Source organism: Muntiacus reevesi, chromosome 3 (assembly GCF_963930625.1).
Source record: "Muntiacus reevesi chromosome 3, mMunRee1.1, whole genome shotgun sequence".
Lineage (NCBI taxonomy): Eukaryota > Metazoa > Chordata > Mammalia > Artiodactyla > Cervidae > Muntiacus > Muntiacus reevesi.
In genome coordinates this window covers 95,662,918-95,683,078 of record NC_089251.1, presented here as the reverse complement: position 1 = coordinate 95,683,078, position 20,161 = coordinate 95,662,918, and the positions used below count along the sequence as shown (strand labels likewise).

The following is a 20,161-nucleotide window of genomic DNA, read 5'->3' as shown; positions in this document are numbered from 1 at the left end:
CTCAGTCGTGTCTGACTCTTTGTGACCCCATGGACTGTAGCCCACCACGCTTCTCTGTCCATGGGATTCTCGAGGCAAGAATACTGGAATGGGTTGCCATTTCATCCTACAGGGAATCTTCCCAACTCAGGGATCGAACTTGTGTCTCTTGCATCTCCTATATTGGTAGGTGGATTCTTTACCATGGAGCCACCTGGGGATGAAGGCCCTAGAGCTGTCAAAATTGGAGACAGAAAGTAGAATGGTGGTTATCAGGGGCTGAGGGAGGGGAAATGGGGATTCAGTATTTAATGGGAGCAGATTTTCAGTTTTACAAGATAAAAAGAGCTCTGGTGGTGGATGGTGGTGATAGTTGTATGGCAGTATGAATGTATTTAATGCTTATGAACTGTACACTTTAAAATGGTCAATTTTGTTATGTGTACTTTACCCTGATTGGGTTTTTCAATGTGCACTTTACTTGTTAATTTCATTTTATATTGGAGTATGGTTGTCTTAGGTTTTGGTGTGCAGCACAGTGAATCAGCTATACATACACATATATCCAGTTTTTTTCATATTCTTTTCCCATATTGGTTATTATAGAATATTGAGTAGAGTTCCCTGTGCTGTACATAAGGTCCTTGTTGATTATCTATTTTATATATAGTTCTGTGTATATTAACCACAGCCTCCTAATTTAATCCCTCCCCTCCCACTCCTTCCCCCTTTGGTAAGCATAAATTTGTTTTCAAAATGTGTGAGTCTGTTTTTTAAATAATGTATCATTATTTGAGATTCCACATATAAGTGATATCATGTCATATTTGTCTTTGACTTACTTTGCTTAGTATGGTAATCTTAGGTCCATCCATGTCATTGCAAATCCTAGGTCCATTGTCGTATCATTCTCTTTCATGGCTGAGTAATATTCCATTGTATGTATGTACAACATCTTCTTTATCCATTCTTCTGTTGATGGACTTGAGGAAGGCATAGAAGACAGCACAAAACAGGATGTCAGCACAGAGTTTATCGGGCAGGTTCTTCCAGGGAACTTGGCTCAGGTGTGTTCTGTTTCCCCAGGTGCAGTGGAGCCTAATGGTCAAGTGACAGGTGTCAGGCAAGGAAATGGGAGGGACAGGAAAGAAGAGGAAGTGGGTGTAGAGCATCAGGGCTTTGTGGATTCAGGAAGTGTTTAAGGACACATAGAGAGAAATCAGAGCTGCCAAGGTTGATACAGAATACCTATTAGTCATTTGTAGAAGTTTTGTGTATGATGTTCAGGCTGGTTTTAGAAACGGCAGAGGAACCAGAGATCAAATTGCCAACATCTGCTGAATCATCAAAAAATCAAGAGAGTTCCAGAAAAACATCTATTTCTGCTTTATTGACTACACCAAAGCCTTAGACTGTGTGGATCACAATAAACTGTAGAAAATTCTGAAAGAGATGGGAATACCAGACCACCTGACCTGCCTCTTGAGAAACCTGTATGCAGGTCAGGAAGCAACAGTTAGAACTGGACATGGAACAACAGACTGGTTCCAAACAGGAAAAGGAGTACATCAAGGCTGTATATTGCTTATTTAACTTATATGCAGAGTACATCATGAGAAACGCCGGGCTGGAGGAAGCACAGGCTGGACTCAAGATTGCTGGGAGAAATATCAATAACCTCAGATATGCAGATGACCCCACCCTTATGGCAGAAAGTGAAGAGGAACTAAAAAGCCTCTTGATGAAAGTGAAAGAGGAGAGTGAAAAAGTTGGCTTAAAGCTTAACATTCAGAAAACTAAGATCATGGCATCTAGTCCCATCACTTCACGGGAAATAGATGGGGAGACAGTGGAAACAGTGTCAGACTTTATTTTTGGGGCTCCAAAATCATTGCAGGTGGTGATTGCAGCCATGAAATTAAAAGGCGCTTACTCCTTGGAAGGAAAGTTATGACAACCTAGATAGCATATTAAAAAGCAGAGACATTACTTTGCCAACAAAGGTCCATCTGGCCAAGGCTATGGTTTTTCCAGTGGTCATGTACAGATGTGAGAGTTGGACTGTAAAGAAAGCTGAGCGCCAAAGAATTGATAGTTTTGAACTGTGGTGTTGGAGAAGACTCTTGAGAGTCCCTTGGACTGCAGGGAGATCCAACTAGTCCATCCTAAAGGAGATCAGTCCTGGGTGTTCATTGGAAGGACTGATGCTGAGCTGAAACTCCAATACTTTGGCCACCTCATGTGAAGAGTTGACTCACTGGAAAAGACCCTGATGCTGGGAGGGATTGGGGGCAGGAGGAGAAGGGGACGACAGAGGGTGAGATGGTTGGATGGCATCACTGACTCGATGGACATGGATTTGAGTAAACTCCAGGAGTTGGTGATGGACAGTTGGTGATGGCGTGCTGCGATTCATGGGGTCGCAAAGAGTCATACAAGACTGAGTGACTGAACTGAACTGAACTGTGTATGATGAAGCAACTCAGTTGTCCAATCAGGATTTCAGATCCTCAGCAAAGCAGGTTGAAGCGCGCATCCTCCTGTGAATGTGCTCTGTCCAGGGGCAGCTGGGGAAAGGCATGCCTTTTACCCTTTCCCCGTGGCTGGAGCCTAACTCACGCCCTCGGCACACAGACACCACCCCCTTTCTTGGAGTGCAGACCTGGGTAGCACATCATTAAATGAATGGACCACATTTTCCATGTCTCAAAGCTTTGAACAGATTCCATATAGGAAACATTAAGCAGATGCCTGTTTGCAGATGTGCTAAGCCCACTTTAATTATGATACAAGCCTCAACCGCCGAATGGCGTGTCTCGCAAATCTATCACTAAAATATGCCTGCCGAATGGGGCTTGTGCGTAAACAGTTGAGCTGTGGCTGCACAATTCCTTTTCCTCTTTGGCTCAGATTGGTGTCTGGGCTCACAGCAGATGAACACCATACAACGAAATTATCTCAGAGCAAAGATTCATCTGTTCCCATGAAGAATTGTTATTTAAGGTTATCATTTTTATACATGGTTCTATTGGATTAGCTCATGTTTGGTTTAGAATTTTTATAGCCATGTTCATGAACAAGCTTGGCCTCTAATAATTCTTTCTTTTAATGTTCTTTTCACCGCCAGTGGGAAGCTACTGTTTAACACAGGGAGCCCAGTTCAGTGCTCTGACAACATAGAGTGGCAGGATCAGGCCTGGGGCAGAGTGGGGGGAGGAGAGGGAGAGTCAAGAAGGAGGGCACATATGCATCCATACAGCTGATATAGCCCCGGGTTTGATCCCTGTGTTGGGAAGATCCCCTGGAGAGGGGAATGGCAGCCCACTCCAGTATTCTTGTCTGGAGAATCCCTTGGAGAGAGGAGCCTGGCAGGCTATGGTCCATGGGATCAAAAAGAGTCAGACACGACTGAGCAACTAACAGGTTTTTATAGCTGGTATATGTACACTGATAGCCGTACACGCTGTTGTAAGCAGAAACCAACGCGACACTGTAAAGCAAGCATCTTCCAACTAAAAAATAAGGGGACCTGAGCTTGCAGACATGATATTGGATTGGAGGAAGTAGCATCTGGATAACTTTATTGTTTAAAAAAAATTGCATACTGTCTTTTTCATGAAATGAGTTATTTTCATTTTTAAAAAATGTGATCTGGAACTTGGAATTTCAAGAGTGGACTTTAGTGCATTTTCTTTTCTTTCTTTTTTTTCTTTTTTTTATTAGTTGGAGGCTAATTACTTCACAACATTTCAGTGGGTTTTGTCATACATTGACATGAATCAGCCATAGAGTTACACGTATTCCCCATCCCGATCCCCCCTCCCACCTCCCTCTCCACCCGATTCCTCTGGGTCCTCCCAGTGCACCAGGTCTGAGCACTCGTCTCATGCATCTCACCTGGGCTGGTGATCTGTTTCACCATAGATAATATACATGCTGTTCTTTCAAATCATCCCACCCTCACCTTCTCCCACAGAGTTCAAAAGTCTGTTCTGTACTTCTGTGTCTCTTTTTCTGTTTTGCATATAGTGTTATCATTACCATCTTTCTAAATTCCGTATATATGTGTTAGTATGCTGTAATGTTCTTTATCTTTCTGGCTTACTTCACTTTGTATAATGGGCTCCAGTTTCATCCATCTCATTAGAACTGATTCAAATGAATTCTTTTTAACGGCTGAGTAATATTCCATGGTGTATATGTACCACAGCTTCCTTATCCATTCGTCTGCTGATGGGCATCTAGGTTGCTTCCTTTAGTGCATTTTCAAAGTGTCAATTCTGGAGTCCTGCTGTCAGACCCTCTACTTGGAGACCAGAAGCACATGGACCATTGTGCCTCCATTTCCACGTGGTCCCTGCCCGTGTCTCCATCATACTTTGCCACGTGTTCCTGCCTCCAGTTCACCTAACTCTGGCCTCAGGACATCCTGATAGTCTTTCTGCATGGAGGCCTGGCTGGAGGGGGAGCCCCTGAGATAAAAGGGACCCTGGGGGGTGTGTGAAGGAAAGGGAATCAGGAATGTGGCTCCAAGGATCGGAGGCTTGCATGGAGAAGAGGACCCCTGGTCAGTGAGCCTGAGAGGCTTCTAGTGAGTGGCCTGGGAAAGTGAAGGCCCAGATGGTAAGGCCATCTCGATGATTTGGGGCTGCTAGAACGTTCCTGGATTGGTACTTTTCACATCTGTGTGCCTTGACTGTCTGGGGAGTGTATATGCCTTTTTAAAAAAAGGGACAGCATCAGTATCTTACAGTTTTCTGAGTACAGGTCTTTTGCCTCCTTAGATAGTTTTATTCCTAGCTATTTCATTCTTTTTATTGCAGTGGTAAATGGAATTATTTCCTTAATTTCTCTTTCTGATCTTTCGTTGTTAGTGTATAGGAATGCAAGAGATTTCTGTCTATTAATTTTATATCCTGCAACTTTACCATGTTCATTGATTAGCACCAGAAGTTTTCCGGTGGCATCTTTAGGATTTTCTATGTATAGTATCATGTCATATGCAAACACTGACAGTTTTATTTCTTCTTTTTCAATTTGGATTCCTTTTATTTCTTTTTCTTCTCTGCCATGGCTAGGACTTCCAACGCTATGTTGAATAACAGTGGCGGGAGGGGACGTCCTTGTCTCATTGGAAATGCTTTCTCCACACTGTCATACCGAGTGAATTAAGTCAGAAAGAGTAAAACAAATGTCATATATTACCATATATGACATGGAATTTACAAAAATGGTTCAGATGAACCTATTTGCAAAGCAGAAATAGAGACACAGACGTAGGGGTCAAACATATGGACCCCAAGGGGGAAGGGGTGGCTTGGATGAATTGAAAGATTGGAGTTGACACATATACACTGTTGGTACCGTGTATAAAATGAGAACCTACTGTATAGCACAGGGAACTCTACTCGATGCACTGAAGTGACGTACTCGGGAAATAAATCCCCAAAAGGAGAGGATGTATGTTTATGTATGGCTGATTCACTTTGCTTTACAGCAGAAGCTAAGGAAACAGTGTAAAGCAATTGTACTCCACTAGATATTTTTTAAAGGGCAGCAATTATACTCATCTGGGGCTCCAATTCCTCCAGGCTGCCTAAGAGGAGTTTGTATATTTGAAGGAACAGATAAATAATGTCATGAGCAGCTTTCAGGTTTAAGGCTTGAAATAAACAGATGCTGCTTTGAGCTAGGTCCAGAAAGCAGTTCGCAAAGTGTGATCTAGGGAACTAGGGGGTTCCATGAGATCAAAACGATTTTCCTAATGTTGGCATATCATCTGTCTATTTACTCCCATGAGTATGCAGTGGACTTTTCTTTTTATTATTTTGTTTGTTTTGATGTGGACCATTTTTAAAGTCTTTATAGAATTTGTTACAATATTGCTTCTGTTTTATGTTTTGGCTTTCTGGCTGCAAGGCGTGTGGGATCTAGTTCCTTGACAAGGGATGGAACCTGTGCTCCCTGCGTTGGGAGGCAAAGTCTTAATCACTGGGCCACCAGGGAAGTCCCTATGGTGGACTTTCCAGAAATGCCTTAACATATGTCAGCTACACCTCTCTGATGCCTAACGGACAGCATGCTTGTATCTTTAAGATTTTTCAGTTTTCACCCACATACACAAGAGCTCTTCACAGTCATTTTTGAGCATGAAAATGGTTGTTGGAACCAGAAAGTTTGAGAAGCTATGGACTAAAGCATGTGGTTTAATAGATCAGCCCCAACTGATGCTTAGTAGTAAAGAATCTGCCTGCCGGTGCAAGAGACCTGGAATGGATCCCTGGGTTGGAAAGATCCCATGGAGAGGGAAATGGCAACCCACTCCAGTATTCTTGCCTGGAGAATCCCATGGACAAAGGAACCTGGCAGGCTACGTTCCATGGGGTAGCAGAGTCGGACACAACTTAGGGACTAAACAAAAACAACAATAATGATGGCAACCAGAAAGACCTGGGAGAAAGGTTGAAAATCAGACAGTCATCATCTGTTCTTTTTTTTTTTTTTTTTGGCAGGAAAAACTGCAGAGACAATCTAATGGATGAAGATGAGAAAGACAGAGCAAAGAGGTAAGAGACATTTAAACCTTGCTTGTTCTCACTCTGCAGAGAAAGGCCCAGTCAGAGATGGAAAACCCATGCCCCATGAAATACTGCAGGCTCTGCCCCCAGAATTCATACCAGCTACCCCAATTCTGTTCCTTACCCTGAAGTTACTCACTATCTAGGACTTGCCAAGTTGTTTGTAATTTTCACATGTCTGCGTAGTGACCCTGTTGACCCAGCCCTCTTTTTAAAGGCTTCTGGTTGCTGCGCTTCCAGGATGGACACTCCTTGGCCAGGCGGCGTGACTGGAGCCAGGCCAGCCTGGGTTCAAATCCTACTTCTGCTGTCAGGAAGCGGTTGACCCTGGACAGTAATGGGCGTAATCAGCAGCTCACACCGGACGTGGAGTAACCGTCCTCACTGGGCTGCACTCTTGCACGTGTGGTGTCTCAGCTTCCTCAGTTGCCGGGATCACGGCCGCTTGGCACTGGTTTGGGGTTGACCAGAAACCCCAGCTTGGTTGCTGGCACATCAGTGCTGTTATAACTGTGTCCATGCTTGTCCCTTCAGTGGACATTCAATGAATCCCTCCTGTACATGAGGAGTCATAAAGTGGATATTTTGAAGGTAAAGCCCAGTCGGATGTTATCAATTTCATAAAATCAGCCCAAGTTGGCAGTTACTGCACCAGGCTCTGGGGATAGAGAGATGAACGGTATGCATCTTGCCCATGCGGGGTCCCAGGCAATGGTGGCGATGGGTAGGTGACCACAGATCAATAGCTTGCACGGACATGAAATGTCCTGTCTCAGGACGGTCTTTGCTCATGCCCAGCGGACAAGCCTCCCTTCTCCAGGCTCTTTCCTCTTTGTTCGTCCTGCCACCGCCTGGCTGGCAGGTCCCTCCCCAAGCCCCTGAAGCCCTCTCTTCTTTTTTTTTTTTAATATTTATTTGTTTATTTTTGGCAGCACTGGGTCTTTGCTGCTGTGCGGGATTTCTCTAGTTGCGGTGTGAGGGTTTCTCACTGTGGTCACTTCTCTCATTGTGTGGCATGGGCTTTAGGGCATGCAGAGCTTCAGAGGTTGTGGTTCCCAGGCTCCAGAGCCCAGGCTTAGTAGTTGTGACCCACGGGCTTAGTTGCTCCCTGGCATGTGGGATCTTTCCAGATTAGGGATCGAACTCGTGTCTTTTGCGTTGGCAGGCAGATTCTTTACCACTGAGCCACCAGGGAAGCCCCCCAACAACCTCTAACACACCCGCAGAGCTGAAGGGTCTGTCCACCTCCCCTCACAGAGCTCACCGCCCAACTGTCACCTGCAAAATCCCCTGCTTGTAAGTGACAGAGCTCTCAGAGGTTACCCAGCTCAGCAGCCCCAGGGGAGTCTGTCCTTCCATCTTGCCTGGTGGTGGGGGGTGGCCTTGAGAACCATAAACCCCCAAGCACTCAGACCTCTGAGATCCAAATCACAGGGAATGTTTGTACTGTTTGTTCACTTCCCAAAGATTTCCTTGAAAACATCTGGGAGCGGGGAAATGGCCTGAAGTGCAGACAAACTCAGACTGGTGTGGGTTGAGGATTGTTGGGGACTCAGCATTTTCTAAATCTCTGCTTTTCCATTCGTTTGCAAGTTGTTCTGTAATAACTATTTATTTTTTAGATTCTTTTCCTGTGTATTTTTTTTTTTTTATTGTAGTTGCTTTGCAGTGCTGTCCTAGTTTCAGGCATACAGCAAAGGGAATCAGCCACAGGTATTCATACATCCCCTCTTCCTTGGATTCCTTCCCGTTTAGTCACCGCAGGACAGAGTTCCCTGTGTTGTATGGCAGGTTCTCATCAGTTATCCATTTTGTACGTAGTATCAGTAGTGTCTGTATGCCAATTCCAATCTCCCAATACATCCCACCCTGCCTTCTTCCCTCGGCATTCGCATGTTTGTTCTCTCTGTGTGTAATAGCAATTTAAACATTGGAACTCCTTTTAAACCTAAGGAACTCCTTGGATGAGTCTGACAGGCCCTTCACTTGGCACTGGACACCATGGCTGTCTTAGGCCACCACCTACACGGGTTGTAAAATCACATGGGTCCCAAACAGCATGTAAATGAATAGACCAGACCAGACTAGAGTCCTGGCACCCTGTCTCACGGGCAGGCTTCCAGCTCTCCACTCTGGGGCATCTTGCCTCTTGGTGGACTCCCAGGATGCTGTGAACAGAGAGCAGAGACCCAAGCCACATGCTTGGCTGACCCTGCCCCGCCTGCTGGATTCCAACAAGCCCCTTCACCCAATAAGCTTCCACTTTCTCAGATGCAACTCGTGGGTCATCATTTCTGTCCTGCCCTCGTCTCATGTTAAAATACACCAAGAAGCTCTTCTGATTTATTTTTAGAAGTATTACTTGCTATGTGTGCTAACTTGCTTCAATCATGTCCAACTCTTTGCGACTCTATGGACTCTAGCCCACCAGGCTCCTCTGTCCATGGGGATTCTCCAGGCAAGAATACTGGAGTGGGTTGCCATGCCCTCCTCCAGGGGATCTTCCCGACCAGGGATCAAACCCGCATCTCACATCTCCTGTATTGCCAGGTAGGTTCTTTACCACTAGCGCCACCTGGGAAGCCTCACCTATATGTGAAGATGAAGAACATTTTACGATAACACACTTATAAACTATTCCCATCAGCGATAATGACAAGGTCAGCAGTGCTGACCAGTGTTCACTGGGCATGTCCTGAGTGCCCTGTTCACTTCTGGATGCTCGGCACTAGGCTAAGAACGTTTCTATGCATTATCTCATATCACCTCCTCCACATTCCTTTGAGGTGTGTAACCCTGTTATTACCATTTTACAGATGAAGAAACTAAGGTCCAATAAGGTTAAGCAACTTTTCAGATACCCTAAAGCTGTAATAAGTAGCAGAAGTTAAATACAGCCTTCCTAAATGCCAGACTCTGTTCTTACTCCCAGACCACACACATATCTCATGATGTGATAACAAATTCGTTCTCTCTGGCAGGTCCAGTCTGTGTCTAATGTGACTTTGAGTCCACAGGAGTTTGGCTTTTGCCATCATTTTTTTTTTTTTTAATTTTTCTTGGCTGCCATAGATCTTAGTTGTGGCTTTCAGGATCTTTAGTTGTGGCATTTGAACTGTTAGTTATGGCATGTGGGATCTAGTTCCCCAACCAGGGATTGAACCTGGGGTCCCCTGCATTGGGAGCATAGAGTCTTAGCCACTGGACCACCAGGAAAGTCCCATCATCATCATCTTTCATGTCACCCCCAAGCCCCCAGTTTCAGCCCTATCTACTACATGGCTTACCTCGAAATCTGGAAGAGGTATAAATGCAGGATTACATCACCGACTCGATGGACATGAGTTTAAGCAAGCTCTGGGAGTTGGTGATGGACAGGGAAGCCTGGTGTGCTGCAGTGCATGGGGTCACAAAGAGTTGGACACGACTGAGCAACTGAACTGAACGTGTCTTTGTATGGCTGAGTCCCTTCAATGTTCACCTGAAACTATCAGAGCATTGTTAATTGGATATACCCCAAGGCAAAATAAAAAGTTTGCAAAAAAAAAAAAAAAAAGCATATTTAGGGTCTGCCATCCTCAGAGATCATCTGATGTAATCAGAGATGTTTCAATAAAATCGTGGCTAAAAACTCTTAGAAATAAATCCAATCATAGGCAGTTTCCATTTACTCCCATCCCCATCTGCTTCGAGTCATGGGCACCCACTCCCCTAAACTGCCTATTCAGAAACCTCCCAGCACAAGCACTGGGAACCTAACCTGCTGGTCCTCACCCGACTCTCATCCTCAGATTGGGAAATGGGTTTAGACTGTTTGGGGATACCCCCTTCTCTTTGCCAGAATAGCAGCAATAATGCATTATTCTTCATAACACCTGAGGGAAAAAAAGGACAAAATAAACACAATCCTAAAACTGTGTCTCTTCCAAGGCCTCTAGCTGTGGGGTTTTTTAGCTGCAACATGGGAAGCCCTTCCCTAATCCCACCTAGAGGTCTGATAGGAATTGTTTGCACTCCTGATATTTTTGATGAGATTAATAGAAGTGTTGAGCTTCAGATCAGAACTCTCATTGTCTCCAGAAAACATGAGCTATATTTGGTAAGGTTTTCAAAGCTTTGGGGAACTCATGGTTTATTTGGATTGTTTGATCGAGTATTCTAAACCAGGACACGGATCCACTTTCTTCTTTAAATTTCCATGTAAATCCAGGGGGATTAATTGCATGCCCTATTGTGTATACAGAATGATGTGCTATTTTCTCTAGTGGGAGATGTAAAAACATGGTCCTTGTACTCAAAAAAGAAACAGTTTGGTTGAGAGACACTTGGATCCCTGGATAATGAGACACAGTTTACCATTTTGTGTTCCAGTCTTAAACACGTCTTTTTAACTCTGATGTGACACAGTTTTGTGGGGGTTGTGTGTGTGTTTCATCCAGGAAGTAGTGCAGTGTGGCAGGAAGTGCACAGGCTTAGAATCGGAAAACCCCAGCCTTGATTCTTACCACTTTTACTTTCCGCCTTTAGATGCGCTATTATGCTAAACCTCTCTTAGCCTCAATTTCCTACTCTGTAAAATGGGGGTGTAAATGGCAGTATAGTCAAAGCAAAGGTTTTTTCAGTAGTCATGTACGGTTGTGAGAGTTGGACCATAAAGAAGGCTGAGTGCTGAAGAATTGATGCTTTCAAATTGTGGTGCTGGAGAAGACTATTGAGAGTCCCTTGGACTGCAAGGAGATCAACTCAGTCAATCCTAAAGGAGATCAGCCCTGAATATTCATTGGTAGGACTGATGCTGAAGCACCAGTACTTTGGCCACCTGACTCGAAGAGCTGACTCATGGGAAAAGACCCTGAAACTGGGAAAGACTGAAGGCAAAAGGAGAAGGGGGCGGCAAAGGATGAGATGGTTGGATGGCATCACCGACTCATTGGATGTGAATTTGAGCAAACTCCTGAAGATAGTGAAGGACAGGAAAGCCTGTTGTGCTGCAGTCCATGGGGTTGCACAGAGCTGGACATGACTTAGCGACTGAACAACAACAATAGCCATACCCTCTTCCTAGGGTTTTTGGAGGAAATATTAATAAATGGAGCTCAGTGGAAGCCCCTAGCACAGTGCAGGGTACACAGTGCTGATAAGAAAAGTTGACATTTATGGGACACGCGCTGTGTGTCTGCAGCATTTTATTTAATTAACTCTAAACCTTGACAGGTTATTTTTAGCTCCATGATGGCTCAGATGGTGAAGAATTAGCCTGCAATGCAGGAGACCTGGGCTCGATCCCCAGGTGGGGAAGATCCCCTGGAGGAGGGCATAGCAACCCACTCCAGTATTCTTGCTTGGAGAATCCCATGGACAGAGGAGCCTGGTGGGCTACAATCCTTGGAATCACCAAGAGCCAGACACGACTGAGTGACTATCACACACATTACGTTGGAGAAACCCAAGACTGAGCGGGCAGACAGGGGCAGGCAGGGATTCACATTTAGGCATCAGTTTCTAGGGTCTGGACTCCTGGCAGCTTCTTATGACTTGACTCGCCCACGTGCCCAAGGGTTAGGGACAGAAAGAGCGGGTAGGAATTATCACTTTCCAAAGAAAACAAGTTTTCTATAACTTGGCAGCATCATAAAATACAGCCCGCTGCATTTCTTTTTCTTTTATTTGTTGGTTTATGGCTATGCTGGGTCTTCGGTGCTGCATGCGGGCTTTCTCTAGCTGTGGCTAGTGGGGGCAGCTCTCTGATTGTGGTGCTGTCTCCTCGTGGCGGTGGCTTTTCTAGTTGTGGGCAGGGCTGAGAGCGCAGGTTCGTGCAGTGCGCAGGCCCAGTGGCCCCACAGCGTGTGGGACCTTCCGGGAGAAGGCGGCGAACCAGCGTCCCCTGCGCTGGCAGGGGGACTCCCAACCACTGGACCACCAGGGAGGTCCTCACTCCATTTCTTGATAGAACTGAATGCTAAGAAGAAAGGCTTTCATGTGAGCCTCTTCCTTTAAGCCAATATTAAATGGTCAATTCATTGGCATTAGTTAAATTTACTTTATTGCCTATCAGTGAAGGCCCAGTTCCATAACCTCATGCATTTTTATGGAGAGAGGGAGAGGGGATGGTGAGGTTAGAATTATGCTGCCCCTTGCAGGACATTTGGTCCTGTCCAGAATGTTCAAGAGATGCTTGGTCCATAAGATGCTTGGTCCTTGGATGGCCAATAAACACATAAGAAGATGCTCAACATTCCTAATTATTAGAGAAATGCAAATCAGAACTACAATAAGGTATCACCTCACACCAGTCAGGATGGCCATCATTAAAAAATCTACAAACTATGAAAATTAAAAAAACTACAAACAAGAGATGCTGGAGAGGATGTGGAGAAAAGGAAACCCTCTTGTCCTATTGGTGGGAATGTAAACTGATATAGCCACTGTGGAGAATAGTATGGAGATTCCTTAAAAAACCAGGAATAAAACTACCATATGACCCAGCAATCTCACTACTGGGCATATACCCCAAGGAAATTGTAATTGAAAACTACACATGCACCGCAGTGTTCATAGTAGCACTATTTACAATAGCTAGGATGTGAAAGCAACTTAGATTGTCCATTAGCAGATGAGTGGATGAAGAAGATATGGTGCATATACACAATGGAATATTACTCAGCCATGAAAAAGAACAGGTTTGATTCAGTTCTAGTGAGGTGGATGAACCTAGAGCCTATTATACAGAGTGAAGTAAGTCAGAGAAAAACAAAAATAGTATATTAACACATATCTCAGGTTCTGTGAAGACCTACAAGATCTTCTAGAACTAACACCCAAAAAAGATGTCCTTCTCAGTATAGGGGACTGGAATGCAAAAGTATGAAGTCGAGAAACACCTGGAGTAAGAGGCAAATTTGACCTTGGAGTACAGAATGAAGCAGGGCAAAAGCTAATAGAGTTTTGCCAAGAGAACGCACTGGTCATAGCAAACGCCCTCTTCCAACAACACAAGAGAAGACTCTACACATGGACATCACCAGATGGTCAATACCAAAATTAGATTCATTATATTCTTTGCAGCCAAAGATGGAGAAGCTCTATACAATCAGCAAAAACAAGACCGGGGGCTGACTGTGGTTCAGATCATGAATTCCTTATTGCCAAATTGAGACTTAAATTGAAGAAGGTAGAGAAAACCACTAGACCATTTAGGTATGAACTAAATCAAACCCCTTATGATTATACAGTTGGAAGTGAGAAATAGATTTAAGGGACTAGATCTGATAGAGTGCTGGATGAACTATGGTTGGAGGTTTGTGACATTGTACAGGAGATGGGATCAAGACCATCTTCAAGAAAAAGAAATGCAAAAAGGCAAACTGGCTGTCTGAGGAGGCCTTACAAATAACTGTGAAAGGAAGAGAAGCAGAAAGCAAAGGAGGAAATGAAAGATATACCCATTTGAATGCAGAGTTCCAAAGAATAGCAAGGAGAGATAAGAAAGCCTTCCTCAGTGATCAATGCAAAGAAATAGAGGAAGACAATAGAATGGGAAAGACTAGAGATCTCTTCAAGAAAATTAGAGATACCAAGGGAACATTTCATGCAAAGATGGGCTCAATAAAGGACAGAAATGGTATGGACCTAACAGAGGCCGAAAACATTAAGAAGAGGTGGCAAGAATACACAGAAGAACTGTACAAAAAAGATCTTCACGACCCAGATAATCATGATGGTGTGATCACTCACCTAGAGCCAGACATCCTCGAATGTGAAGTCAAGTGGATCCTAGGAAGCATCACTACAAATAAAGCTAGTAGAGGTCATGGCATTCCAGTTGAGCTATTTCAAATCCTGAAAGATGATGCTGTGAAAGTGCTGCACTCAATATGCCAGGAAATTTGGAATACTCAGCAGTGGCCACAGGACTGGAAAAGGTCAGTTTTCATTCCAATCCCAAAGAAAGGCAATGCCAAAGAATGCTCAAACTACCACACAACTGCACTCATCTCACACGTTAGTAAAGTAATGCTCAAAATTCTCCAAGCCAGGCTTCAGCAATACGTGAACCATGAACTTCCAGATGTTCAAGCTGGTTTTAGAAAAGGCAGAGGAACCAGAGATCAAATTGTCAACATCTGCTGGATCATCAAAAAGCAAGAGAGTTCCAGAAAAACATCTATTTCTGCTTTATTGATTATGTCAAAGCCTTTGACTGTGTGGATCACAATACACTGTGGAAAATTCTGAAAGAGATGGGAGTACCAGACCACCTGACCTGCCTCTTAAGAAATCTGTATGCAGGTCAGGAAGCAACAGTTAGAACTGGACATGGAACAACAGACTGGTTCCAAATAGGAAAAGGAGTTCATCAAGGCTGTTTACTGTCACCCTGCTTATTTAACTTATATGCAGAGTACATCATGAGAAACACTGGGCTGGAGGAAGCACAAGCTGGAATCAAGGTTGCCGGGAGAAATATCAATAACCTCAGATATGCAGATGACACCACCCTTATGGCAGAAAGTGAAGAAGAACTAAAGAGCCTCTCAATGAAAGTGAAAGAGAAGAGTGGAAAAGTTGGCTTAAAACTCAACATTCAGAAAACTAAGATCATGGCATCTGGTCCCATCACTTAATGGAAAATAGATGGAGACACAATTGAAACAATGACATACTTAATTTTTTTAGGTTCGAAAATCAGATGGTGACTGATCCATGAAATTCAAAAATGCTTACACCTTGGAAGGAAAGTTATGACCACCTTAGACAGCATATTAAAAAGCAGAGACATTACTTTGCCAACAAAGTTCCGTCTAGTCAAGGCTATGGTTTTTCCAGTAGTCATGTGTGGATGTGAGAGTTGGACTATAAAGAAAGCTGAGTGCCGAAGAATTGATGCTTTTCAACTGTGGTGTTGGAGAAGACTCTTGAGAGTCCCTTGGACTGCAAGGAGATCCAACCACTCCATCCTAAAGAAAATCATTCCCGCATATTCATTGGAAGGACTGATGTTGAAGCTGAAACCACAATACTTTGGTCACCTGATGTGAAGAACTGATTCATTTGAAAAGACCTTGATGCTGGGAAGGATTGAAAGCAGGAGGAGAAAAGGATGACAGAGGATGAGATGGCTGGATGGCATCACCAACTCAATGAACGTGAGTTTGAGTAAGCTACGGGAGTTGGTGATGGACAGGGAGGCCTGGCATGGTGCAGTCCATGGGGTCGAAAAGAGATGGACATGACTGAGCAACTGAACTGAACTGGTGAAATCTATAAAAATGATATTGATGAACCTATTTGCAGGGAAGGATTGGAGATGCAGATACAGAGAGGAAACTTGTGGACACAATGAGGAAAGGAGAGTGGGACAAATGGAGAAAGTAGCATTGATATATATATACTACCATGTGTAAAACAGATAGCTGGTGAGAAGTTGCTGCATAGCACAGGGAGCCCAGCCTGGTTCTCTGTGATGACCTAGCTGGGTGGGATGAGGGGAGGGGAGGGAGGCTCAAGAGGGAGGGGATATATGTATAATTATGGCTGATATGCATTGTTGCACAGCAGAAACCATCTCAATGTTGTAAAGCAGTTTTCCTCCAATTAAAAAAAAAGATGCTAGGTTCTATCCAAAACATCCATGAACATACTTAGTCTATGTCAGATGGTTTTGGACAGGACTAGAACATCAAGGGCCTTCTGGCATGACCAGATGTCTCCCTGGACATTTTGAGCAGACCAAATGTCTGCTGACCATGTTAGTTGTTTCTTTTTAAATTGAAGTATAGTTGATTTACAATGTTGTGTTTGTTGCAGGCATACAGCTAAGTGATTCAGTTATATATCTCTCTTTTTCAGTTGTAAATCTGTCTTTTTCAGATGCTTTTGACTTATAAGTTATTGCAAGATATTAAGTATAGTTCTCTGCTGTGCAGTAGGTCCTTGTTGTTTATCTATTTTATATGTAGTATGTGTATATGCTGCTGCTGCTAAGTCGCTTCAGTCGTATCTGACTCTGTGCAACCCCATAGATGGCAGCCCACCAGGCTCCCCCGTCCCTGGGATTCTGCAGGCAAGAGTACTGGAGTGGGGTGCCATTGCCTTCTCCAAGTATGTGTATATATTAATCCCCCAATCCTCCTTTATCCATCTCTCCCTTTCCCCTTTGGTAACTGTAGGTTTGTTTTTTGAGAGTCTGTTTCTGTTTTGTAAATAAGTCCATTTGGCTCATGTTTTGAGATTCCGCTTGTCAGGGACATCGTATGATATTTGTTGTTCCCTGGCTTACTTCACTTAGTATGATAACTTCTAGGCCCATCCACGGTGCTGCAAGGGGCATTATTTCATTCTCTTTGTGGCCTTTGGTTAATAAGGATTAAGAGTGTCAGGCGAGAGTAGCTGGTTCTCACTACAGAGTGAGTGCTGGTTCTGAAACACAGGCTAGCCCATTTTATTACTCTTTGACTCTCATCCTTAGTCTCAACACCAACGAAACGGTGCAGGCAAGAGAGAGGAGTTAAAAACAATAAATAAGAGGCCTTTCGGTGCAGCTTTGCAGTAGCAGGCTTCTCAGTAGGAAAAGTTTCCGTCTTGGGAAGCTGATTGTTATTTTCGTCCCCCGGGGGTGTTGGTTGATGCGGACCAATGGCAGTAGCCATTCCATCACCGTCAAATCATGATCGGCTAACTAAGTTCCTGAGCAAGTGGAAGGTACAGAAAGGGATACAGAGCCTAACCCTGCCCTCCAAGAGCTTTTCAGCAGGTTGGGAGCATCCTTGAAAAACATGCATGGGGGAGAAAGAATACATCCCCAAGAGGTCTGTGTTGGGCAGAGCTGGGATGATGATCAGAATTTGTGAGCTCTGCTTTCTCAGCCAAGTGCCCGTTTGTGGAGAGATAACTTGGTTGCTAGGAAAGACTGACCTTGTTGTTTCATTTCTCTGGATGTAAATTCTGCACATCTAACAGGAAGGGCAGGTCATCACCATGAAGGTTGTAGTGAACTCAGATATTCTGCTCTGTGCACACTTGCTGGTGTCCCTGTGTGCAGGCTTGGTACGGAGTGAAAAAGCCTGGCCCCAGGCAGTGTACACTGCCATTCCCTATTGGAGCCCATCCATCATACTTTCCTTTCATAGGCTCTTGACTGCATGTTCTGTACATCATCGTAAGCCCACACACAGGGGAAAATGGCAGTAAAAAAATGTGAGCCTTCCTTTCTGTCTGTTTTATTTGGTGATGAAGGCAGCAGCAGGCATTCCAAGAACATAGCAGCATCAGGACACACAATTCGTTTCTATTAGCCTGGAGTTTCCAGATGAGTGACTCTGTGTTCAACACAAAGGGGAGACTAGCAGTGTGCTTGCGGGCAGAATGCTAATTCTTACTGTGGCCCAGTAAACAGAGACGGGAAAGGTGCCTCCTTCCAACTGGGGCTCTTGGCTTTCACCCTGGTGGGGTCCCTTGGTTGGCCAGGAAGACTTGTTAGCAGGAGAAATGTGTTCGTGGTAGACCGAGAAAGTTGGGACCGTCCCAGCTCAGAGAGACCCAGAACCTTTCTGGGGGCATTGGAGACAAAGGGCAATTTCCTAAACTCCCTTTCAATCATTTTAATAAATTTTTTAAAGTTTTTATGTTATGTTGGAGCAAAAGAGTCAGACACAGCTTAGTGACTAAACATAACAAAAAATAGTTGATTAAAAATGTTGTGTTAGTTTCAGGTGTATTCCAAATTTGCTGGCATATTGAGCGCAGCACTTTCACAGCATCATCTTTTAGGATTTGAAATAGCTCAGCTGAAATTCCATCACCTCCACTAACTTTGTTCATTGTAATGTTTCCTGAAGCCACTTGACTTCACCCTCCAGGATGTCTGGCTCTAGGTGAGTGATCACATCGTTGTGGTTATCTGGATCATTTAAGCCTTTTTTTTTTTTTTTTTGTATAATTCTTCTATGTATCCTTGCCACCTCTTCTTAATCTCCTCTGCTTCTGTTAGGTCCTTGCCATTTCTCTCCTTTATTGAGCCCATCTTTGCATGAAATTTTCTCTTGGTATCCTTAATTTTCTTGGAGAGTTCTAGTCTTTCCCATTCTATTGTTTTCTCTGTTTCTTTGCATTGTTTACTTAAGAAGGCTTTCTTATCTCTCCTTGCTGTTCTTTGGAACTCTGCATTCAAATGGGTATATCTTTCCTTTTCTCCTTTGCCTTTTGCTTTTCTTCTTTTCTCAGCCTTTCATAAGGCCTCCCCAGACAACCACTTTGCCTTGTTGCATTTCTTTTTCTTTGGGATGGCTTTAGTCGTCACCTCCTGTGCAGTGTTATGAACCTCCGTCCATGGTTCTTCAGGCACCCTGTCTACCAGACCTAATCCCTTGAAGGGATTAGATGAGGTGACAAATGGTTGTCACCTCCACTGTATAATCATAAGGGATTTGATTTAGGTCATACCTGAATGTTCTAGTGGTTTTCCCTACTTTCTTCAATTTGAGCCTGAATTTTGCAATAAGGAGTTCATGATATGAAACATGTCAGCTTCGGGTCTTGTTTTTGCTGACTCTATAGAGCTTTTCTGTCTTTAGCTACAAAGAATATAATCAGTCTGATTTCGGCTTTGACTATCTGGTGATATCCATGTGTAGAGTCACCTCTTATGTTGTTGGAAGAGGGTGTTTGCTAATGAATAGTATAGTGAAGTGATTATATATGTGTGTACATATTCTTTTTCAAGTTCTTTTCCCATTTAGGTTATTACAGAATATTTAGCAGAGTTTTCTGTGCTAAAAAATAAGTCCTCATTGGTTATCTCTTTTTTTAGTGAATTTTTATTGAAGTAAAGTTGATTTACAATATTCTGTTAGTTTCTACTGTACAGTAAAGTGAGTCAGTTATACATACACATATATCCGCTCTTTTTTAGATTCTGTTTCCGTACAGGTCATTACGGAGTTTTGAGTGGACTTCCCTGTGCTATACAGTAGGTTCTTATTAATTGTCTACTTTATATGCAGTAGCATGCATATGTCAATCCCAGTCTCCCAATCTATCGCTTCCCAGCTCTTCCCCTGGTAAACATAACGGTTGTCTCTTTTAAATAGAGTGGTGTGCGCACTGCAGCCCCACGGCCCAATCTATTTTTTTAATTTTTATTTTTGGCCACACTTGGTCTTCATTACGGTGTCTGGGCTTCTCACTGCGGTGCCTTCTCTTGATGCGGAGCACAGGCTCTAGAGCGCGGGCGTCAGTGGTTGAGGTTTACCCTGGCTTCGTTGCTCCAAGACATGTGGAATCTTCCCGAAACAGTGATTGAATCCACGTCCCCTGCATTGGCAGGCAGATTCCTGTCGAGTGGACCACCAGGGAAGTCCCCTCAATCCATTTTAAATTGAAAAGCATGCTCACTACCTTGAAAACGCAGCCCTTTTTTCAGATAAACATTCCTGTTAGAGTTTCAGTGACTCGTACCTAAGGATTGTGCTCCCATGAAATCCTCCCCTCAGGGAACCGTTAAGTCAGAATCACTAGGGAATGAAGCCAGCTTCCTCTTTAAGCCCCATCATTTCCTGATAACTCTGGTTAAGAGTCAAGATGACCCTGATACATCTCGAGATGAG

The 20,161-nt window shown here is 43.9% G+C and overlaps 1 protein-coding gene across 7 annotated transcripts in view; it reads left to right on the top strand.

Moving 5' to 3' along the window:
• Positions 1–20,161, top strand: part of NPAS2 (neuronal PAS domain protein 2) — a 190,256-nt gene that overhangs the window by 69,169 nt on the left and 100,926 nt on the right. For all 7 annotated transcript variants that reach the window (XM_065929716.1, XM_065929714.1, XM_065929717.1 and 4 more), the window contains exon 2: positions 6,492–6,545. In XM_065929716.1, coding sequence (XP_065785788.1) covers positions 6,514–6,545 — 32 coding nt within the window. In that variant the 5' untranslated portion in view covers positions 6,492–6,513. The remainder of the gene's footprint in view (positions 1–6,491; positions 6,546–20,161) is intronic.